The 24,087-nt window shown below is 52.6% G+C and overlaps 1 protein-coding gene across 1 annotated transcript in view; it reads right to left on the bottom strand.

The window, feature by feature from the left end:
* Positions 1 to 941: 941 nt before the first annotated feature.
* Positions 942 to 24,087, bottom strand: part of LOC139242135 (alpha-2-macroglobulin-P) — a gene marked incomplete at its 3' end in the record, with an annotated part of 61,180 nt that continues 38,034 nt past the window's right edge. Inside the window, exons 15-19 of the mRNA XM_070870249.1 lie at positions 21,486 to 21,642; positions 20,868 to 20,948; positions 1,662 to 1,829; positions 1,331 to 1,396; positions 942 to 1,156 (exon numbers count right to left, since the gene is read on the bottom strand). Coding sequence (XP_070726350.1) covers positions 942 to 1,156; positions 1,331 to 1,396; positions 1,662 to 1,829; positions 20,868 to 20,948; positions 21,486 to 21,642 — 687 coding nt within the window. The remainder of the gene's footprint in view (positions 1,157 to 1,330; positions 1,397 to 1,661; positions 1,830 to 20,867; positions 20,949 to 21,485; positions 21,643 to 24,087) is intronic.

Genomic DNA, 24,087 nt, shown 5'->3' with positions numbered 1-24,087 from the left:
ATACTCTCCTTTATTTCCTTGGTTAGCCACGGCTGGTTATCCCTTCTCTTACCACCCTTCTTTTTCACTGGAATATATTTTTGTTGCGCACTATGAAAGAGCTCCTTAAAAGTCCTCCACTGTTCCTCAATTGTGCCACCATTTAGTCTGTGTTTCCAGTCTACTTTAGCCAACTCTGCCCTCATCCCACTGTAGTCCCCTTTGTTTAAGCATAGTACGCTTGTTTCTGACACAACTTCCTCACCCTCAATCTGTATTACAAATTCAACCATACTGTGATCACTCATTCCGAGAGGATCTTTTACTAGGAGATCGTTTATTTTCCTGTCTCATTACACAGGACCAGATCTAAGATAGCTTGCTCCCTTGTAGGTTCTGTAACATACTGTTCTAAGAAACAATCCCGTATGCATTCTATGAATTCCTCCTCCAGGCTACCCCGTGCGATTTGAGTTGACCAATCGATATGTAGGTTAAAATCCCCCATGACTACTGCCGTTCCTTTTTCACATGCCTCCATTATTCCCTTGATTATTGCCCGCCCCACCGTGAAGTTATTATTTGGGGGCCTATAAACTACGCCCACCAGTGACTTTTTCCCCTTACTATCTCTAATCTCCACCCACAATGATTCAACATTTTGGGGGATTGGAGGGAGGGATTGGAGGGGGAGAGGGAGGGATTGGAGGGGGAGAGGGAGGGATTGGAGGGGAAGAGGGAGGGATTGGAGGGGGAGAGGGAGGGATTGGAGGGGAGAGGGCGGGATTGGAGGGGGAGAGGGCGGGATTGGAGGGGGAGAGGGCGAGATTGGAGGGGGAGGGGGCGTGATTGGAGGGGGAGAGGGCGGGATTGGAGGGGGAGAGCACGGGATTGGAGGGGGGGAGGGAGGAAGCGATTGGAGGGTGGGAGGCAGCGAGCGGGTAAGAGAGGGGTGACTGAACTGGAGGAGGAGGCAGCTGGTGCCGCTGATCTGGGCGCTGTAGTCTCCGGGAATCGCCTCCAAGGGCTGTGTCTGCAGCAGGAGCTGGTTGGAGGCGTCGATGTGGAACTCTCTGTGGAATCCGGCCTCTGTGGTCAGGGACACTGAGCTGTGGGGGTCTTTGACGTGGGTCAACCCACCGTACAAGGAAAGGGCATGGAGAGCAACCACCGTGTCCTGAGGGGGCAAGGAGAGGGTTAGTCAATCCTGCACCCCACATACAGAGCAGGAAAGGGCCTGGCTCCATTCTCGGCCTGTGCTGAGTAGGCCGATCTGACTCCTGGTGTGGCACTGAGCCCCACACACACACACACAGGGGACCTCTCTGACTCTCACCCCACCCCCGGTTACCTGGGTCGATGCGAATCCCCCGTAGGAATTCCTCTGCTTGATCAGCCAGCTGACGATAGGGATGGCCTGCAACAGAGAGATTGGGGGTGGGGGGGGTCACTGCTGGTTACACTTCACCATATATCCAGTCTTCCCGAACCCCGCCGGCCAATACCTCCTCATGGTTGAATGGCTACTCACATTGTCCTATGGTTGAACAGCCTGTACCATACTCCCCCTGGTTGAAGAGCAAGCCACCGGGGGGGGAGACAGGGCCCTGGTGGCATGTGAGGGGAGGAGGGATGAGCGAGGGGGACAGGAGGTGGATGGAGAGAATGTGGGATAACGAGGCCTCACCTTGTTTGATGGCCAGGCCGTGCAGTTTGTGTAGTAGTCTCTCCCTCGTGTCCTGGTCCCCGGCCAGGGTGAAGGTGTAGGCCAGAAGGGCCAGGGTGTAGGTGCTGTTCACTGTCTCTATCGCCTTCCGCAGGCAGCCCAGGGCTCTGTCCGTCGCTCCTTCCTGGACACAAGAGGGAGACGGAGAGGTCAGTGTCACCAGGTCAATCCCACCGGCCCGTACCCCGCCCACCTGCGGCAGCCCCGCCCCCCCCCCGCGACAGCCCCGCCTCCCCCCCCTCCGGCAGCCTCTTACCTTGAAGCTTCCAGTCTCGATGGTGAGAGAGACGGTTCCCGGTACTGCGGTGGTGTCTTGCTTAACGGATGCAGAATCAGACCCTGTATCAGGCACTGCCGAGACAGAAGGAGATAGTTTGGGGCCCAGAGTCATAAGCCCAGACCCGGGGAATGAGGGGCCTGGAGTTGGATGTCGGCCCAGACCAGGGAGTGAGGGCCTGGAGTCGGGTGTAGGACCACCCAGACCGGGGAGTGAGGGCCTGGACTCAGGTGTAGGCCCAGACCAGGGAGTGAGGGCCTGGAGTCGGGTGCAGGCCCAGACCGGGAGTGAGGGCCTGGACTCAGGTGTAGGCCCACCCAGACCGGGGAATGAAGGCCTGGAGTCGGGTGTAGGCCCAGACCGGGGAGTGAGGGCCTGGAGTCAGGTGTAGGCGGACGCCCCGGTGTTAAACCCCGTGAAAATGTCATTTAAAGTGCCACGCCTCTGCCTGCCCGGTTCGGCCCTATCCCACTGTTTATACAAGTCTGTCACTTTGACATCCCCGAAGTCCAGTTCATAGAACTTCCGGAACATCTCCCGCAGCAGAGCCTGGTACAACAGCTCGGTTTCCCGGGGACACCACGTAGGTAGGCGTACTTCTGTCAGATTTAGCACCACTGATGCCACCGCGTAGTGTATCCCCTGATAAAGTAGTTTCTCGGTAGAGACCAACACTAAACCATTCGCCGGCCCCCTGGTTGTTGTTGGGTACCCGTGTGGGATGGTGGGCTTGGCCGTGGGTGGGGGTTTTCTTTCCCGAACTACAAGTTCGGTGGCGTTTACTGGTACCCGGGCATTGGGGGTCACACGCGCCTCCCAGCTGCGATCCCATACCACCCCATCCCCGACATCCTGCCACCATCTATAGAAAGCAATGGAGACCCCCTCTGAACACACGCAAGTGGATCCCCACATACACAAATAAATTCCTTGGTCGGACAGCCACCATTTCTCCCAGCACACCGTGACCCCGCCAGATGACCCCATGATGGTTCGGTAGGTATCATTATCCAGATGTTCGCAGTCCGAGTGTCGGTCTCCCACGTCCCTCTTGAACTTTCTGAGCCACCACCACCGTCCCAGAGGTATGTCCCCTTGGCAAGTTAGGCATACCTTCCTGCCTTCTGTCACCCTCACTCTGGAAGTGGCCACAGTGATCTCCGGGCAGGGGATGGAGGCCTCTCCGTAGGTAAAGTCCTTATGGTTGGAGTACTTGGTGGAGTTCGATCCCAACCACCCAAGCCATCTCCCCTTGTGGGAGTAGGTGACCCGGCCATCCGCCGCCAGAGTCCCTTCTCCTGTGGTCACTGTCGGCGCTCTGCCCCCGGAGCATCCGAAAACCAGGGAATCCTCGGTGTCCCCTCGGTGCCCGGTGCAGATCCTTAGCGATACCAGCATCACTAACGTTCAGTAGGGAGGTGTTGACATCTGAAAGGCAAGAAGAACATGGCCTTGCCTTGAGAGACCTCTCCAGGCTCGGCCCGCGTAACATGTTCCAAACACAAAAATGCTGTACCCAACTGTCACTGCCTTACCTAAACACATATGCACACAACACAAAGTAACAAAACAAGAAGGAAAAATATATACACCGCCACCCGTCCCCGGGTGGCCAGGCTACATCCTGTCACTGTACAGGCGTCGTCGACCACTCGGCTGACCGTACCCTGGGGACCAGGATGCCCTCCGCTGAGGGGCTCGTATAGTCCCCCTTAATCAGTTTTGTGCTGCCCTCCAAAACCCTGGATAATCGGTGGCAGACCCTTGCTAGCGCAACAGAGCACCCTCCCTGTTGTCTTTCGCCTTCTCGGTCTGGAGCGGGGAGCTAAGTAAACAGGGGACCACGGCGCCCTGGGCTGTGGCACTCTGTCACTCCTCCTTACTGTCGGTGCAGAGTCCCACATTATGGGCTGCAATGCTATCTCCTCCACCTCTTGGGCTAGCCCCAGCTGATCCACCATGAGAGGTTCAGCTTCACCTTGAACCTTGCTAATGGTAGAGCCTTTCTCCCTACTTCTGTTAGTGGGCTGGGAACCTCTACCCAGTGGTGGGATAGCCTTACAGGAGCAGTGAACCAGCCCTGGCTGTAGAGCTTCGGGGCCCGCTGCCTCCTCCGGAGCCTCCAAATCCACCAGGGCCTGATTCCCTTCCCTTGCTCGTCCCCTCTGTTTTTTACCTCTTTTGGGGTCAAACAATTTACACTGATTAATGTGATACCACTTCATTAGGCGAGGCAATCGAACCGCATAGACCATAGGGCTAGCCTTGTCGACGATGCTGTATGGTCCCATATACAGTGGTTCAAATACCCCGACCCGCGCGAAGCTTCTCACCATCACCTGGTCGCCCACCTCCCAATCATGGTGACTACGGGGTTCCAGCAGCAGCCGATTGGCACGGTGCTGTTTACCCATGTTGTTGGCCGCCTGCCAGTAAATCTGTTGAAGCTGTTCAAACAGATTCCTGACGAAGCGGTCCCGGTTCACCTCTCGAAGCTGCCCTTCGGTGAGAACCGCGCCAACACATGCACTGGGGTTCTCATGATCCGGCCCATCATCAGCTCATGGGGTGAGTACCCTGTGCTCTTTGACTGACTGGCCCGGATTCCCATGAGGACCAACGGTAAGACCTCCACCCACTTGTTCGGTGAGTCTCCCGTCTCCTTGCGCAGCCTTTCCTTTAGGGTCCGGTTCAGGCGTTCTACGGGGCCTGAGGACTGAGGGTTGTAGGCGACATGCCATTTGGGTGGCCTGCATCACCTGGCCGGTGAAGTGGCTTCCCCGGTCAGACTCCACGATTTGAGGTAGACCCCACTGAGAGAACACCTCCCTCACCAGGATTTTTGCAGTCCCCACCGCGGTAGCTGTTCGGCAAGGGAAGGCTTCCACCCACTTGGAAAACACATTCACCAGGACGAGGCAGTATTTATAACCTCCCTGGGCGGCCGGTAAGGGTCCGATGTAGTCGATCTGGATCGACTGCCATGGTCCCTCTACCCGCCTGACGTGTCCCATAGACACCTTCCTTTGCAGCACAAACCAGACAGCCTGCACAGAAGTTGCGGACGTCTTCCCGGAGGTCTGGCCACCACCCTGCCTTTTCTACCCGTTGCCAGGTAGATTCCGGCCCAGGGTGTCCCGCACCTGGACCCTCATGGGCCAGCTGAAGGAATTCCCTCCGGTGTTGTGGCGGCACTACCCATGTGTCCCCTTTAAACAACATGCCTTCCCGCACAGCAATATCTGCAGCACTTTTCCCCCTTTTTGATAGCAGCCAAGGCAGCCTTCAGGACCGGATCCTGCATCTGGACTATTTTAAGGTCCGGGGCCGCAGCCGCCCCTACGCTCCCTTGTGTCCCTGGTTTGCTTCTTGCTGCTGCTATCCTGCCTGCCTCGTATGGGTCCCATGGGCGACCTGTACGAGCACCTTCCCTTGCCAGCAGGTCTGCCTGCTGGTTAACTTCCCCCCGTGGTTCAGTTTTGGAGTGGGCCTTTCCTTATGGATATATACATCCCCGGTTTCTCCCACTGCAGCCACGATCTTTTCTAGCAGGGGTTTGGTCGCAAGGGGCTTCCCATCCGCAGAGGTGTACCCCCGGCGTGACCAAATCGCCAGATACTCTGTACACGAATTGCAAGTGAACATGCTGTCCGAGCAAATCGTGTATGGGGTAGGGAATTCCTCGGGGTGTGTGACCACATACATCACCGCCGAGAGTTCCGCCTGCTGGGCGCTCAGGGTGCATGGGAGTTTAAGAGCCAAGGCAATTCCTGCCTTGGGATCCCAAACTCCGCAGCCTGTGAGTCTTGTGTCCGCGGAAACTGAACTGGAGCCATCAACGTAGATCTCGCGGCCTGTGGGGTGTATCCCTGCCCGAAATCCAAAGTTAATGTCCCATACCCACTCCACAGAGCATCTATGTGGCTGCCCTGGAGAGAGAAAATTTGCTGCGAGCCTGGGCTCGCAGAGGCCCTTGACCTTTAAAGTCATTTGGGAGAGGAGGAGGGTCCAGCGAGTGATTCTAGCACTGCTCACTGTCCCGTCCTTAATCCTCCCGTCCAACAGCATCTGCGTCGAGGTATGATGGGTGAGGAGTGTAATGGGGGATATTCCGGTAAAGATCTGAGCTCTCTTTACTGCCCAGTGGGTGGCAAGCAAGTGCCTCTCACAATTGGAGTATCCCTTTTCTACCTCTGTGAGGACCCTGGAGGAGTACATCACTGGTCTCAGCTCCTGCAGCAACACTGCACTTAAGTTGTTGCCACTGGCTGCCACCTCCAGGAAGAATTCCTGCCCCCCATCAATTGCCCCTAGGGCTGGTGCTACCTGCAGGTCTCTCTTAAGACGGACAAATGCTGCCTCACAGCCCTCGTCCCATTCCCACTCGACCCCCTTGTGTAGGAGTCTGAGCAGAGGGGCGGCAGTGGCTGCATAGTCCTCGATGAAGTCCCTACAGTAGCCAGTGATTCCCAGGAAAGACCTTACCCCCGACACATCCCTAGGGACAGGGAGTTCCTCCACTGCCTTTCTTCTAGCCTCATCAATGGCTCTTTCTCCTGCCCTTATCGTCAGGCCCAGGAATTTTACTTCTCCTAGACCTATCTGGGCTTTCTTGGGGTTAACTTTAAAACCCCCTTCCTTCAGTAAGACCAGCAGTTCGGCCAGCAGTGGACCGTGTTCCTCACTGCTGTCTGTGAACAACAACAGGTCGTCCACATACTGGACCAGCTGGTGTGGTTGGCTGAAGCCTTTTAAGCAGTTCGCCATGCATTGGTGAAAGATGCTGGGACTATTATGAAAGCCCTGTGGGAGGCAGCTCCATGTATACTGCTGTTCCCGGAAGGTGAAGGCAAGCTTATACTGGTCTTCCCTCCGTACAGGGATAGACCAGAACCCGTTGGATATGTCCAACACTGTGAACGTGGTTGTGGATGCAGGGATTTCCCCTATCAGATCCGCAACCGCTGCTACTGTGGGGGCACAAGCTGGGATGTTTTTATTGAGCACCCTATAATCCACCGTAGCCCTCCATGAATTGTCCGCTTTCCTAACCGGCCAAAGCGGGGAGTTGACATGGGTGGCTATGGGTCTCAAAACATCCTGCTCGATTGTCTCCAAGTCTGCTTCTGCCTCTCGGGGAAAGCCATACTGCTTTTGCGGGCGGGACATGGGATCCCCATCTATTCTAACCTCCACTCCTGTGACTCTCCCACAATCGTGTTTATGAGTGGCAAATGCTGCAAGATTTGCTTGCACATAGGCCCGGTACTCGGCTGGGGTGTTACCAACCAGAACCTCCAGGTCGTAACCCCCTTTTGGCTTCATTGTACAGAGTCCCTTTTCCCTGTTTCTTATCAATAACCATGACTTCTCCCTCTGCTCCCGTGCCCACTGTGCCCCATAGACAGTGATTCCTCAAGTTTACTAGGATCTGGCGAGCGATGATGAAATCAGCCCCCAAGATCCCTTTTCCCACCTGCTCCCAGTTCATCAGGACGCACTTCCATTGGATTTGGAGTGCTCCTAAACGAACTGCGAGCGGGACAGAGAAAAACCCAGCCTTCTCATTTCCTGTGAACCCAACTAGTTGATACAGCACCCCATTTGATAAAGGTGAGGTTGTAGGGTCCTCCGAATGGACGATTGTGCTGGAAGCACCAGTGTCCAAAAGGTAAGTACCCAATACACCCTCAACCTCCATCTTGACCCAGGGTCGTCCCCAGGGGTCGTATTCTAGTGGGCACAGGTATGCAGGCTGGGTCTGGGCTAGTCACGGCCTCTGTACTGGCAGGGTTGCTGGTGCTTCCCTGCCTGTTGCCGTGGCTACCTTCCCAGTCCCCTCCAGCGCTGTCCTCACTGCAGCTACTATCTGGTCAAGGTATGGTGAGGAGCTCGCTCCACTTCCCCCACTCTGGGCGGCTCCTGAAGGACTTCTCCCCCCATATCTCTTTACTGGGCTCCTGCAATCCCTTTTAAAATGCCCAGCTTTCCCGCACCCATAGCACACTCCCTCCTTATCAATCAAGCGGCCACCCTCCTGGTGCCATTCCCTTTTGGGAATCGAGTTGGGTTTTACTTCATTTACCCGACCTTTGGAGGTTTTCTCCTCCTCCCCTCCTCCATTCCGTTGGACCAGTGCCAGTTGCCTGACCACTGCTTCCTCGGTGAGGTTGGGGTCCCGGGAATCGAACCACAGTTCTGCCCTGGCCTTGAGCCGGGGCAAGCAGTTTGCCACCAGCATCCTCAGCCAGCGGCCAGTCTGTACCGCGGAAAGATTCGCCCGGTCGAGGAGCTCCACACAGGCTGCGTGGTATACGACCCACAGCCTGTCCGCAAACGCCTGCGGGGTTTCCCCTGCGAGCTGCCTTGTCCTTTTGACCCGTTCGAAAGGACTGCCGTCATCGAAGCCCATAGCCTCAAGGACGGCCCTCTGGACCTCAGTAAATGTGCGCTGCCCCCTCCGACATTCGGCCGGTAGGGCCTGGTACAATTTGCTGTCCAGAGAGAAGAGCAGCAGCTTGGCTGTCTCTTCCTCATCACACCCATTAATTTCCCCTGCCTGCATCACCTCCATGAAGTGGATAGACGAGTGAGTTTGGCCAAATGGGCCACCATGGCCCTGAGTGATTGAACTCCATGGGGAATAATAAAGTCGCTCTCCAGCGCTCCCTGACCTTGGCCACCTCCCTGTGAAGGACCGTACTTGCGCTGCCTGACCGGGCACATCTGCCCTTGTTCAGGATCTTTCTGTGCTGGTCCCTCTACCTCCGGCTGTCCCACCATACCCGGTGCAGCAGACAGTGCCTGGTCGCCTGATCCAGCCCTTAACTGACCCTCGGCGGGAGCCTCACATCCCTGCTGCCGAGCGGGACACATTGGTCCTGCCCCCAGCCCTGGGTATGTTACTACCTGCACATTCCGCTCCTCCTGGTACCCCGCCGGACAAACCACCGGTGCCTCAGGAGGTGGTCAGGCGTCTCTTGCCTTTGGATTCTCCTCTACCCCCCAATACTCAATAAAGGGGATGGTCACCCTGATGGTCCTATCAGGGTGACCATCCCCTTTACCTGGGATAGAGCGTGGGTGAGAGTTTTAATCCTCTCCTGGCAGGGACCGTGATCTGCAAACTCACTGCTACTGGCCACTTTATAGGCTGCCTGTAAGTCTTTTAATTTATTCTGTAGTTCCCAAATTTTCTGGGTGTACCGAGAGTTCTGTTCCCGGAGGGACCGCTCACTACCCTTGGCCTCAGTGACCTGACACTGAAGCTAGTCCCGGCTATTTCGGAAGGTCTCCTCTAACTGCCTCTTCCCTTGCTGCTCCTCAGCTAATTCGGCCAGCAGGTTGTCCCCAACCACAGCCTGGATAGCAGAGAGTTCCTCTGATTTCTGAAGACTCTGTTCCAAGTCCTTCACCCGCTGGTCGAGCTTTCGGACTTGGCGGGTGAAGCAGATAAGCCAGGTGGCCTTTTCCACCCTGCAGTTGAGGTCCTTCCCTGCTGTCCACTGGGCAGCAGCATCCACTGGGCGCTCTGCCCGGGTGAGGGCTTGCACCCAAGGTTTGGTGAGGTTCACCTTGCCAAAAATGTATGAGGAAATTCTCTCCTCCATTTTAGTTTCCTCTCTTATCAGCTCATCTGTTATATTAACATCTCCTGTTTGCTTATGTCCTGCCGCGGTCACCATGTTCTTAAGGGGTTCTCGGGGAGTGTTGTTGTGCCTTGGGTGTCTCTCTCTGCGCTTCTGCCCTCACAGCTTATGCCTGGCTTGTGAGATACCCTGAGTGCTGCAAGAGCACCCCTGGAGAGACTGTGTCCACAGCTTATGAAGGGGATTTTGAGACTCGTGTGTCCTCACAGCTTATGCCTAGCCTGTGAGGCACCTGTGAGTATCAAACACTCCTAACCCCTTCTTCCCTAGACTGTGACACACAGTTGAGCGTTTTCGAGGTGCTCCTAGCTTCCCTTACACTGTTCTGACATAAGACTCACGATCAGGAGATGTGATACAATAGAACTGAGACAAGGTGATTCCAAGAGGAACTTTAGGCTTCCAATTTATTTGACAAGGTGTATCTCAACAAACAGCAATGCACCAACAAAACAATCCCCGTAAATCCCAATAAACGGACACAATGAAAATGTTTACACAAGTTTAGCAGTACAATGCCCAACCTCCCACCTTTCCTGGCCTAACTGAGTTGGGAGTTCTGGGGACCAGAGGTTATACTCACTACTGTGCCTTCTGCAGTCTGGTTGGTTTGTTTCTTCTATCTTCGGTGTCTTCGGACACTGGATTTCCTTCAGTGTCGAGAGGCTTGCTGGTTGTTGGATCACGAGAGCAGAACAACACACACACTGGGTCAGAAATCCCTTTTTATAGTCAGATTAGCTAATCCGCCTCTCGTGCTGAAATCGATCCTTCCCATTGGCGGGCTTTGTGATTTTGAAAAATGCAGCATTTTTAGATTATTGCGGGTTTTTTCCACTGATGTTAACCTACTCAAGGTTTGAGTAGGTGTTGCTTGCGTTGGCCTCCTGTAGCCATTGTGTAGGTGCTTGGGTTGTTTTGGGTTCCCTAGTTTTCTGAAGGTCTGCATAATTTCCCTCCATAGTGTAAACATGGGGAAGACAATAGCCCGATAATGGCGATGAGTCAGTTCCACAGTTTTCGAGCAAGTGCTCTCCCATTGGCTTGAAAGCCCCATGCTTCTGGCTGACTCTGTCCCACCATTGGCCCTCCGATGTCCTCCCCCGTCCAATCACTGCTCTGCCAAGGCCAACTGTCTCGGTTTCAATTCACATTGCAGCACAGACAGATCCCACAGCTCTTTTCCTTCTGGGTAAAATGAGGGGGTTTTCGTCCTCGCCGATAGCATCGAACGACGGCCTACGACCGCATTCGCAAGGGCCTCTGGGACCACCAGGTATTTTCGGAATTTTTTGGGGGTCGGAGGCGTTCGCCTGACTGCAACTTTCCCCCCATTCTGTTTGTCTATTCTTCCTACCAAAGTGAATAAGATCACATTATACTCCATCTGCCCCCTTACTGTCCCCTCGCTTAACCTGTCTACATCCCCTTGCAGCCTCTTTGGCCTGAACATTATGGAGCATCCCGTTTGGACCGATAATTTTTGGGCAGCACTAAAGTATCGGCGGGCACTGCACAATTGAATCCGACGGGAATTTCCAGTTCAGCGCTCCAAGCATGAAGTGTTGCTCAATCAAACGCTGTTAATGGGAGCGAGAGGGGCACAGCACTGCACAATGTTCCATTCGATAAGTTGCCACATGAGAGGTTACTGCACAAGATAAAAGCTCATGGGGTTGGGGTTAATACATTGCCATGGATAGAGGATTGGCTAACTAACAGAAACAGAGAGTCGGGATAAATGGTCATTTTCCAATTGGCAAACAGTAACTAGTGGGATGCCACAGGGGTCGGTGCTGGGTCCATAACTATTTACAATCTATATTAATGATTTGGATGAAGGGACCGAGTGTAATGTCGCCAAGTTTGCTGATGATACAACGATGGGTGGGAAAGCAAATTGTGAGGCGGACACAAAAAATCTGCAAAGGGATATAGACAGGCTAAGTGAGTGGGCAAAAAATTTGGCAGATGGAGTATAATGTGGGAAACTGTGAAGTTATTAACTTTGGCAGAAATAATGGAAAGCAAATTATCATTTAAATGGAGAAAAATTGCAAAGTGCTGCAGTACAGAGGGACCTGGGGTTCCTTGTGCATGAAACACAAAAAGTTAGTATGCAGGTACAGCAAGTAATCAGGAAGACAAATGGAATGTTGGACTTTATTGCAAGGGGGATAGAGTTTAAAAGCAGAGAAGTCCTGCGACAACTGTACAGGGTAGTGGTGAGGCCACACCTAGAGTACTGTATGCAATTTTGGTCTCCGTATTTAAGGAAGGATATACTTGCATTGGAGGCTGTTCCGAGATGGTTTACTCGATTGATTCCGGTGTTGAGGGGGTTGACTTGTGAAGATAGGTTGAGCCTACACATATTGGAGTTCAGAAGTATGAAAGGTGATCTTATTGAAACATATAAGATAATGAGGGGGCTCGACAAGGTGGATGCAGAGAGGATATTTCCACTCTTAGGGGAAACTAAAACTAGGGGGCATAGTCTCAGAATGAGGGGCCGCCCATTTAAAACTGAGATGAGGAGGAATTTCTTCTCTCAGAGAGGCTGGAGTTGGGTGAGGGGCTGGAGTCGGGTCTCGGCCCAGACCCAGGGGGTGAGGGGATGAGGGGGTGAGTCGGGTGTAGGCCCAGACCCAGGGGGTGAGGGGCTGGGGTCGAGTGTAGGCTCAGACCGGCTCGATACTAACCTGTGCCTGACTTCGTCATCACTTTCTGTCACCATTCTTTGTATATCTCATCGGCCTGGAACAGAAAAATGGGGGTGGGTGAGTCAGGGAATGGCGGGGCGGTGGAGGTCACACCTGGGGCTGCTGTATCCGTCTCCCCACCCCTTCTCCCTGCCCCCACTCCCCGTCTCCCCGCCCCGTCTCCCCACTCCCCGCCCCCACTCCCTGCCCCCGCCTCCCCACTCCCCCCGCCTCCCCAGTCCCCCCCCCGTCTCCCCGCTCCCTGTCTCCCCACTCCCCCCGCTCCCCATCTCCCCGCCCCGTCTCCCCACCCCCACTCCCTGCCCCCGCCTCCCCACTCCCCCCCGCCTCCCCAGTCCCCCCCCCGTCTCCCCGCTCCCTGTCTCCCCACTCCCCCCGCTCCCTGTCTCCCCAGTCCCTCCGCCCCCCGTCTCCCCACTCCCCCTGCACTCCCCCCGTCCCCACTCCCCCCCGTCCCCACTCCCCCCGTCTCCCCAGTCCCCCCCCGTCCCCACTCTCCCCGTCTCCCCACTCCCCCCCTGTCCCCACTCCCCACTCCTCCCGTCCCCACTCCCTCCGCCCCCACTCCACAGTGGTTTAAACTAAGAGCGGGAAACTATAATGTACTTTATTAAATTGAAACTTAACTTGATAGACTAATTAATAAAACTATAAATAATTGTTGAATAAAGATTTTAACCAATTAAATAAATGAAATAAGGCCCGACTAAGATATAGCAGGGCAGGTTGTGTATCGGGACTGCAGTATGTGGAGTTTGAGGACAGTTAGACTGTCCCGAGCAAACACGTCTGCAGGAGATGTCTCCATCTGGAATCTCTCCGGCTCAGAGTCATTGAGCTGGAGCCAGTTGGAGACACTCTGACACGTAAGGGAGGGGGAGAAATTTCTGGACAGTCTGCTCCAGACCGCGGCCACACCTCGTGGAGAGGCGTAGGATCAGAACGGGGTTGGTGTGAGCGACAGTGTGCAGAGTAAGGGGGACACAGGTGAGATAGAGAAGGAGGATCGGCAGAAACTGATCCTATCCAACAGGCATAATGTACTCGCTAGCTGTGAGGATAAGGATAAAGACTGTTGGAAGGACAGCCAGAATACGGACCATGGCACTTTGGAGAAGGAGGCTGTCCTCAGGGGGAGGAGGAGGAGGGGAAGTGTTGTGTGTCAGTTGTAGGGGATTCTATAAATAGGGGACAGATAGCATCCTTAGTAAGCAGGATCGAGAGTCCCACATGGTGTGTTCCTTCCCTGGTGCCAGGGTGAGGGACATCTCGAACCGGCTTGAAAGGATATTGGAGAGGGACGGGGAGGACCCAGTCGTTGTGGTCCATGTTGGGACCAATGATATCGGGAAGAGTCGGCAAGGGGTCTTGTTTGGTGAACACCAGGAACTAGGAACTAAATTAAAGAATAGGACCTCAAGGGTTAAAATCCCTGGATTATTACCTGAGCCACGTGCAAATTGGCGCAAGGATAAGCTGATTAGGGAAGCGAGCATGTGACTGGTGTGAGCAAGAGGGGTTCCATTTCATGGGGCACTGGCCCTAGTATTGGGACAGGAAGGAACTGTACCATTGGGACGGACTCCACCTGAACCAGTCTGGGACCCGGGTCCTCGCGGAAAGGGTAAATAGGGCGGTCGCAGGGACTTTAAACCAGTAAATGGGGTGGAGGGCTCAAGTGGAAATGGTAGTTCAAAAACAAACACAAGGGAAGAGAGCAGAGTAAGAGTCAGAAATTGTGCTTTAGGCACTATATGTAGAGGAAAAATTGAAAAATGTAAAGTGATTAAACCAGGCGAGAGAAACAAGAAACATTACAGCTGAGGGACAGGCTAGGGTGTGTGGCCCAAATAAACGTTTTTTATACAAACACACAGAGTATAAGGAATACAATGAATGAACTGCAGATGCAAATTCAACTTGGAGGGTATGACATGGTCGCCATTACTGAGACATGGCTGCAAGATGGTCAGGACTGGGAACTAAATATACCCGGTTATCATCATCATCATCATCATCATCATCATAGGCGTCGGATTTTTTTAACATGTGGTGACCGTAGCACACCAGCGACCACACGGGCTCGACAGAGCTCGGCCTTTATCCAGTGGCAAGGGTTAACCAGGACGACTGGAGACCTGCTCTGCTGCACGGACCTAGTGCGCACACATAGAAACATAGAATATAGGTGCAGGAGTTGGCCATTCGGCCCTTCGAGCCTACACCACCTTTCAATAAGACCATGTAACTTTAGTACCCCATTCCTGCTTTCTCTCCATACCCCTTGATCACTTTAGCTGTAAGGGCCATATCTAACTCCCTTTTGAATATATCTAACGAACTGGCCTCAACAACTTTCTGTGGTAGAGAATGCCACAGGTTCACAATTCTCTGAGTGAAGAGGTTTCTCCTGATCTCGGTCCTAAATGGCTTAGCCCTTATCCTTAGACTGTGACCCCTGGTTCTGGACTTCCCCAACATTGGGAACATTCTTCCTGCATCTAACCTGTCCAATCCCGTCAGAATTTAATATGTTTCTATGAGATCCCCTCTCATTCTTCTAAATTCCAGTGAATATAAGCCTAGTTGATCCAGTCTTTCTTCATATGTAAGTTCTGCCATCCCGGGAATCAGTCTGGTGAACCTTCGCTGCACTCCCTCAATAGCACGAATGTCCTTCCTCAGATTAGGAGACCAAAACTGTACACAATATTCAAGATGTGGCCTCACCAAGGCCCTGTACAACTGCAGTAAGACCTCCCTGCTCCTGTACTCAAATCCTTTCGCTATGAAGGCCAACGTGCCATTTGCCTTCTTCACCGCCTGCTGTACCTCCATGCCAACTTTCAATGACTGATGTACTATGACACCCAGGTCTCATTGCACCTCCTCTTTTCCTAATCTGTCACCATTCAGATAATATTCTGCCTTCCTGTTTTTGCCACCAAAGTGGATAACTTCACATTTATCTACATTATACTGCATCTGCCATGCATTTGTCCACTCACCTAACCTATCCAAGTCACCCTGCAGCCTCTTAGGTTCATTGGATATATTCAAGAGGGAGTTAGATATGGCCTTTACGGCTAAGGAGATCAAGGGATATGGAGAGAAAGCAGGAAAGGGGTACTGAGGGAATGATCAGCCATGATCTTATTGAATGGCGGTGCAGGCTCGAAGGGCCGAACGGCCTACTCCTGCACTTATTTTCTATGTCTATGTTTCTATCCTCCTCACAGCTCACACTGCCACCCAGCTTAGTGTCATCTGCAAACTTGGAGATATTACAGTGTGGGCTGGCCCGTGCTGCCCCTGGGCCCTCACCTCTTCTGGGCCCTGTGCCCTCATTTGCCGCTCCTCACCCACGATCCCTCACCACTCCTCCACCACAAACATTCGTAAGGTCTGCAGGACAGATAGGGAAACTGGTAGAGGGGGAGGGGCAGCTTCAGTGATCAAAGAGAGGATATAACGAGAGGTAAGCAGGCACTGGAGACTTTATGGGTAGAATTAAGAAATAGGAAAGGATTTAAGACTATAGTGGGAGTTTTGTATTAGCCCCCTGGGAACAGCTGTGAAGTGCGAGATTGAATAAATGCAGAGATTAGACAAGCGTGTAGTAAAGGCAGAGTGGTTTTAATGGGGGATTTTAACTTTCATCTAGATTGGGTTAAGCTGCCAGAAAGGCAGTGAATTTCTGGAGGGTGTCCGGGATAGTTTTCTACAACAATATTTCCTCGAGGCAACACGGGGTAAGAAATCATTAAACCCAAAGAAATGGCGAATTATAAAAGAATATTTGAGCCAGCTCAGCAGACACAGAGAGCTCAGGTCACAGCAAAACGAGGCAGGGAAACAGGCCTTCAAGGCCCAGCTATGGCGATAAGGGATTTAGCACGGAGCCTTAACGATAAACAAGCTGTCTCTTGAAAGGGCAACAAGACATTCAGTCAGAGATAAGGATGAAAATGACCTCATAGACACTCTTTCCCCTGTAATTGGACGATAGGATGGGTAAAGATGATTGACACCAGATATTCACCAGCCCATCGACAAAAGTATAAAAATGGGTGACCGAGAGGGAGGCAGTCAAGGGCAGAGACTTTCTCAGGGTGAATCCGTGCTGGCGAACACCTCCGACAGCTCAAGGTGACCGATGCTGCAGGCTGTGGGGATCCACCGATCCGAGACCCGCTCTGCCTCACTGTCTGTCCGTCCGTCCGGTTGTCGACCACTCTCACTGTCATATCTATAACTATCTTAACCGTATGTAGTATCTGATTATGCTGTGAAACTGTAGCTCTTTAATAAAATACCGTACAAATCCCAAGACCCTCTGGGTATCTATGTATGACATGTGGCCCTAATCTTACAAGGGAGCATGCCATATGAATAATGAGCCAGATTTAGTTAACAGCCTAACTGTGTGTGAACATTTATCCAATACTGATCATAACATGGACGAGTTCAATGCAACGTTTAAAAGAGAGAGACATGAAACAGCTACTGAGATTCTAGATTTGGGTAAGGCTGACTTCAACAGGATGAGACACAGACTGTCCATAGAAAACTGGGCAAATCTGTTAATGGGTGAAATGACAGGAGATCAATGGGAGATGTTCAAAAAGAAATGTAAGGTGAGACAAAACCGATTTATACCCCTGAGGTAGCTGCCCAAAAACAGCCATGGACGACTAAAAAGGGACAGCATAAAGCTCAAAGAAAAAGCAGACAGAAATAGCCCAGGTCCTGGTGAATGGGAAAGATACAAAGAGCAGCAAAGGCTCACAATACATACAGTAAGATCTATAAACAGAGAGTATGAACGGAAACTTGCAAGGAATATCAAAATCAACACAAACTTTTTTTACAATTATATTTGGAAAAAGAGGTTGGCCAGGAGCAATGTGGGCCCCTTGAAAACTGATAATGGTGATATTGTCAATGATTAGGAAATGGCGGACATGTTGAGTAATTACTTTGTGTCGGTATTTACAGTAGAGGAAGGGGAAACATGCCAGAACTCCCAAGGGAACTAAATCAAGGACAGAGACTCAATAAAATTAATGTCAGTAAAGTAACAGAAATGAAGAAAATATTGGCACTGAAGAGTGACAGAACCCCAGGACCAGCTGGTTTCCATCCCAGGGGTTTAAAGGAACGAGGTGAGCACATTGCAGATACCCCAACTATAATCTTCCAAAGTTCTCTCGATTCAGGAACCGTTACTTTAGATTAGAAATTTGCGCATGTCACTCCGCTATTTAAGGATGGTGAGAGAACACCCAGGGAATTATAGACCAGTTAGCCCAACATCGGTTGTGGGGAAATTGCTAGAGTCTAGAATTAAGGATAGAGTGACTGAACACCTCAACAATTGTCAATTGTTCAGAGAAAGTCAGCATGGATTTGTGGAAGCTAGGTCATGCCTGACAAACCTGATTGAGTTTTTTGAAGAGTTGACTAAAGTAATGGACAGGGGAATGTCTATGGGTGTTATTTATATGGACTTCCAGAAGGCATTTGGTAAAGTCCCACATAAGAGTCTGTTTACTAAGGTAGAACCCCATGGAATTGTGGCGGATTATTGACCTGTTTAGGAACTGGCTGAGTGGCAGGAGACAGGCAGTCTTGATAATAGGGAGGTTCTCGAATTGGCAGGATGTGACTAGTGCTGTCCCGCAGGGATCTGTGTTGGGGCCTCAACTATTCACAGTATTTATTAACGACTTGGATGAGGGCATAGAAAATCATAAAATCAAATTTACGATGACACAAAGATAGGCGGCATTGCAGGCAGTGTAGATGAAAGCATAAAATTACACAGGGATATCGACAGATTAAGTGAATTAAGCAAATGTGAGGTCATCCACTTTGGATCTAAAAAGGATAGAACAGGGCACTTTCTAAATGGAGAAAGGCTAGAAACAGTGGCGGGCCAAAGAGACTTGTGAGTCCAGGTACACAGATCATTAAAATATCACGAACAGGTACAGAGAATAGTTTAAAAGGCTTTTATATCCAGAGGACGAAAACACAAGGGGGTAGAAGTTATGCTGCAGCTGTACAAAGCCCTGGTTAGACCACACCTGGAGCACTGTGAGCAGTTCTGGGCACCACACCTGAGGGAGGATATATCGGCCTTGGAGGGAGGGCAGCGAGCGTTTACCAGAATGATATCCAGACTCCAAGGGGTTAAGTTATGAGGAGAGATTATTCAAATTTGGGTTATATTCCCTGGAATTAAGGGGTGATCTGATCAAAGTTTTCAGGATATTAAGGGGAACGGATAGGATAGAGAGAGAAACTATTCCCGCTGGTTGGGGAGTCTAGGACTGGGGAGCATAGTCTAAAAATTAGAGCCAGACCTTTCAGGCATGAAAGTAGGAAACACACAAAGTGTGGTCGAAGTTTGGAACTCTCTTCTGCAAACGTCAATTGATGATGGATCAATTGTTCATTTTTAATCGGAGATTGATAGCTTTTTACTAAAGGTATTAAGGGATATGGGGCAAAGCCAGGTATATGGAGTTAGGTCACAGATCAGCCATGATCACACTTAATGAAGGAACAGGTTCAGTGGCATCCTCCTGTTCCTGTGTTCCTAGGTCTCCCACCCTCTCTCCATAGCTCCCCTCACATTCTGCCTTCCCAATCCTCATCCCAATCTCAGGTTAAAAGACATTGCAGGTTCTCTCACGTCAGTTGGCTACAATAGTCCTTCACAATAGTATCATCATCATCATAGGCAGTCCCTCCATGGGCAGTCCCTCGGAGTCGAGGAAGACTTGCCTCCACTCTAAAAGTAAGTTCTCAGGTGATTGAACAGTCCAATACGGGAATTACAATCTCTGTCACAGGTGGGACAGACAGTGGTTGAAGGAAAGGGTGGGTGGGGAGTCTGGTTTGCCGCACGCTCCTTCCGCTGCCTGCGCTTGCTTTTTGCATGTTCTCGGCGATGAGACTGGAGACAATATTATCACACACATCTGTCATGCCAGTGCCACAGCATTTTACAATGCCACTCTGCCGCACCAGCCTTCCACCAGTGCCATGCCCAAGAACATAAGAAAATAAGAAATAGGAGTAGGCCATTTGGCCCCTCGAGCCTGCTCCCCCATTTAATAAGATCATGGCTGATCTGATCTTGGCCTCAACTCCACTTCCCTGCCTGCTCCCCATAACCCTTCAGCCCATAATCGTTCAAATATCTGTCTATCTCCACCTTAAATGACCCAGTCTCCACAGTTCTCTGGGTTAGAGCATTCCAAAGATTCACGACCCTCTGAGAGAAGAAATTCCTCCTCATCTCCGTCTTAAATGGACTACCCCTTACTCTGAAACTATGCCCCCAGTTCGAGATTCCCCCACGAGGGGAAACATCCTCTTTGCATCTACCTTGTCGAGCCCCCTCAATATCTTATATGTTTCAATAAGATCACCTCTCATACTTCTAAACTCGAATTGAGTGTAGGCCTAACCTGCTCAACCTTTTTACATAAGACAACCCCTTCATCTCAAGATTCAACCTAGTGAACCTTCTCTGAACTGCCTCCGAAGACTACGCAGTCCGAAGTCCTCTCCTCCGTCCAGGGTGCGGCTCGCCTAGAAGGCCAAGTGCAGCAAACCCCGAAACCGTGATTCACCGGCAATTGTCTAAAGGGATTGGTGAGCATAGCCCCTGAACCCTCAGAGCTATAACTTGGTTAGTTAGGGGAATTGGGAGGGGGGAGGCTGGGATAACTTGTGTAAATGTATCTGCATTCTCCTCTTTACCCCATTTAGAGTTTAAGCTGTATTCTTTTCCCCGCAGGCTGTAATTTGACATTTTATTCAATGTGTTGTACACTTCGGTGTGTATTGGTCTGTGTGTGTTATTAAAGGTGTGCCTTTTACTTCTTTTTAAACACAATAAAGCCATACCTGCTTCCTACCTAGAAACCGATTGTCTGTCCAAGTCTGTCATAGTCCCTTCATAATTCCAGTGTCTAGAACCAAGGGTGTGGGAGTGATTCGGAACCGCTCATATAAGGTCAGAAGGGAAAGCTGACCCCCTGCAAACCACCCCTTACATATCCCCCTTACAATAAAGGCCAACATTCCATTTGCCTTCCCGATCACTTGCTGTACCTGCATACTAACTTTTTGTGTTTCATGCACAAAGACCCCCAGATCCCTCTATACCTCAGCATTTTGTAATCTCTCCCATTTAAATTATAATTTGCTTTTTTATTTTTCCTACCAAAGTGGATAACCTCACATTTCCCCACATTATACTCCATCTGCCAAATGTTTGCTCACTCACTTAGCCTGTCTATATCTCTTTGCAGATTCTTTGTGTCCTCCTCACAACTTGCTTTCCAACCCATCTTTGCCTGTCACACCTGTCTGTCATGTCAGTGCCACACTAGTCTGGCATGCTAGACAGTCAGACCTGTGATAGGCTAGTCGCTCCACCCTCCCCTCCCCAGCTCCCATATAATGGACCGGGAGCGAAGGCACGGGTCTCTCACCATCTTGGGGTCTGATTTTGCCAATTCGAGTAATGCCGAGGTCACGTAAGCTGACAGGGAAATATGATCATCGACTCCGCCCTGAGGGAGAAACAAGTAGAGATCAGAGAGGGAAACATTTATCACTCTGAGCGCACACTGTGAGATTGAAGTACTTCCGACAGTGCAGCGCTCCCTCAGTATTGCCCCTCCGACAGTGTAGAATTCCCTTAGTATTGCCCCTCCCACAGTGCAGCGCTCCCTCAGTACTGCCCCTCCCACAGTGCGGCATTCCCTCAGTACTGCCCCTCCCACAGTGCAGCGCTCCCTCTGTACTGCCCCTCCGACAGTGCGGCGCTCCCACAGTACTGCCCCTCCGACAGTGCGGCGGTCCCACAGTACTGCCCCTCAGACAGTGCGGCATCCCCTCAGTACTGCCCATCCGCCAGTGTGGCATTCCCTCAGTACTGTCCCTCCGACAGTGCGGCACTCCCTCAGTACTGCCCCTCCCACAGTGCGGTGCTCCCTCAGTACTGCCCCTCCCACAGTGCGGCGCTCCCTCAGTAATGCCCCTCCCACAGTGCGGTGCTCCCTCAGTACTGCCCCGTGACCCTCACGCCTGCCCTCCGACTTTTGTACCTTCATAGCGTTGTTGAACAGATTGCCCAGACTCGCGAAGCACCCAGAATCCAGGCGGTATTTCAGGAAGAAGCTGGTGGACTGATGGAGGATGGAATCATCGATGAAGATGTAGGGCCGGGCATGGAGGAAAGACTTCAACACGAAGGCAGTCAGCCTGAGGGAGAGAGAGAGAGAGGGAATGTGACAAGGGGGAGGGAGAACAGGAACAGCGGGATCGTTCTATCTCGCACTCTGTTTCTCTCCCTCTACCTCTGTATCACTCTGTCTCTAACATTCTCCCTCCATCTCGCTCTCCCTCCCTCCCTTTCTATCTGTCTGTTTCTCTCTATCTTTGTGTTTGTCTCTGTCTCTTCATCTATCTGTGTCTCTCACTCTCTTCTCCCTCCCTCTCCCTACCTGTCTTTTCCTCTCTCTGCCTGGTCCTCTCACTCTCACTCTCTCCCTCCTTCTCATGAGTTATTGCAGAGAGTTCCTCGATCATTCTGCCACCCCACGCTCCCCTGGGTTCCGATGCTAATTGTAGCCGCCTCCCACCCACTGCGATGGGCTGACTCAGCACAGGCCATGACTGGAGCCTGGGTCTTTACTGCACTGAGGGTGGGGCATTCCCCAGGTGTGTGTGTGAGCTCGGGATTCCCCAGGTGTGTGTGTGAGCTCGAGATTCCCCGGGAGTGTGTGTGAGCTCGGGATTCCCCAGGAGTGTGTGTGAGCTCGGGATTCCCCAGGAGTGTGTGTGAGCTTGAGATTCCCCAGGAGTGTGTGTGAGCTCGAGATTCTCCGGGTGCGTGAGGGATTCCCGGGAGTGTGTGAGAGCACGGGATTCCCCGGGTGTGTGTGAGAGCTCGGGATTCCCCGTGTGTGTGTGAGAGCTCGGGATTCCTCGGTGTGTGTGTGAGGGATTCCCTGGGTGTGTGACCTCGGGATTCCCCGGGCATGTGAGCTCGGGATTCCATTGGTGTGTGAGCTCGAGATTTCCCCGGGTGTGTGTGTGAGCTCGGGATTCCCCAGGAGTATGTGTGAGCTCGAGATTCTCCGGGTGCGTGAGGGATTCCCGAGAGTGTGTGAGAGCTCGGGATTCCCCGGGTGTGTGTGAGAGCTCGGGATTCCCCGTGTGTGGGTGAGAGCTCGGGATTCCTCGGTGTGTGTGTGAGGGATTCCCCGGGTGTGTGACCTCGGGATTCCCCGGGCGTGTGACCTCGGGATTCCCCGGGCATGTGACTTCGGGATTCCATTGGTGTGTGTGAGAGCTCGGGATTCCCCAGGAATGTGTGCGAGCTCGAGATTCCCCGATGTGTGTGAGAGCTCAGGATTCCCCAGTGTGTGTGTGAGGGATTCCCCAGGTGTGTGTATGAGCTCGGGATTCTCTGGGTGTGTGTGTGAGGGATTCCCTGGGTGTGTGTGAGCTCGGGATTCCCCGGGTGTGTGTGAGCTCGGGATTCCCCGGGTGTGTGTGAGCTCGGGATTCCCCGGGTGTATGTGTGAGCTTGGGATTCCCCGGGTGTGTGTGTGAGCTCGGGATTCCCCGGGTGTATGAGAGAGCTCGGGATTCCCCAGGTGTGTGTGTGAGCTCGGGATTCCCCCGGGTGTATGTGTGAGCTCGGGATTCCCCGGGTGTGTGTGTGAGCTCGGGATTCCCCCGGTGTGTGAGGGATTCCCCGGGTGTATGAGAGAGCTCGGGATTCCCCAGGTGTATGTGTGAGCTCGGGATTCCCCAGGTGTGTGTGAGAGCTTGGGATTCTAGGGGGTGTGTGAGGGATTCCCCGGGTGTGTGACCTCGGTTCCCCCGGGCATGTGAGCTCGGGATTCCATTGGTGTGTGAGCTCGAGATTCCCCGGGTGTGTGTGTGAGCTCGGGATTCCCCAGGAGTGTGTGTGAGCTCGAGATTCTCCGGGTGCGTGAGGGATTCCCGAGAGTGTGTGAGAGCTCGGGATTCCCCGGGTGTGTGTGAGAGCTCGGGATTCCCCGTGTGTGGGTGAGAGCTCGGGATTCCTCGGTGTGTGTGTGAGGGATTCCCCGGGTGTGTGACCTCGGGATTCCCCGGGCGTGTGACCTCGGGATTCCCCGGGCATGTGACTTCGGGATTCCATTGGTGTGTGTGAGAGCTCGGGATTCCCCAGGAATGTGTGTGAGCTCGAGATTCCCCGATGTGTGTGAGAGCTCGGGATTCCCCGGGTGCGTGAGGGATTCCCGGGTGTGTGAGAGAGCTCGGCATTCCCCGGGTGTGTGTGAGAGCTCAGGATTCCCCAGTGTGTGTGTGAGGGATTCCCCGGGTGTGTGTATGAGCTCGGGATTCTCTGGGTGTGTGTGTGAGGGATTCCCTGGGTGTGTGTGAGCTCGGGATTCCCCGGGTGTGTGTGAGCTCGGGATTCCCCGGGTGTGTGTGAGCTCGGGATTCCCCGGGGTGTATGTGTGAGCTTGGGATTCCCCGGGTGTGTGTGTGAGCTCGGGATTCCCCGGGTGTATGAGAGAGCTCGGGATTCCCCAGGTGTGTGTGTGAGCTCGGGATTCCCCCGGGTGTATGTGTGAGCTCGGGATTCCCCGGGTGTATGAGAGAGCTCGGGATTCCCCAGGTGTGTGTGTGAGCTCGGGATTCCCCGGG

Source organism: Pristiophorus japonicus, unplaced genomic scaffold, assembly GCF_044704955.1.
Source record: "Pristiophorus japonicus isolate sPriJap1 unplaced genomic scaffold, sPriJap1.hap1 HAP1_SCAFFOLD_1229, whole genome shotgun sequence".
Lineage (NCBI taxonomy): Eukaryota > Metazoa > Chordata > Chondrichthyes > Pristiophoridae > Pristiophorus > Pristiophorus japonicus.
This window is presented reverse-complemented; position numbering and strand designations above follow the sequence as displayed.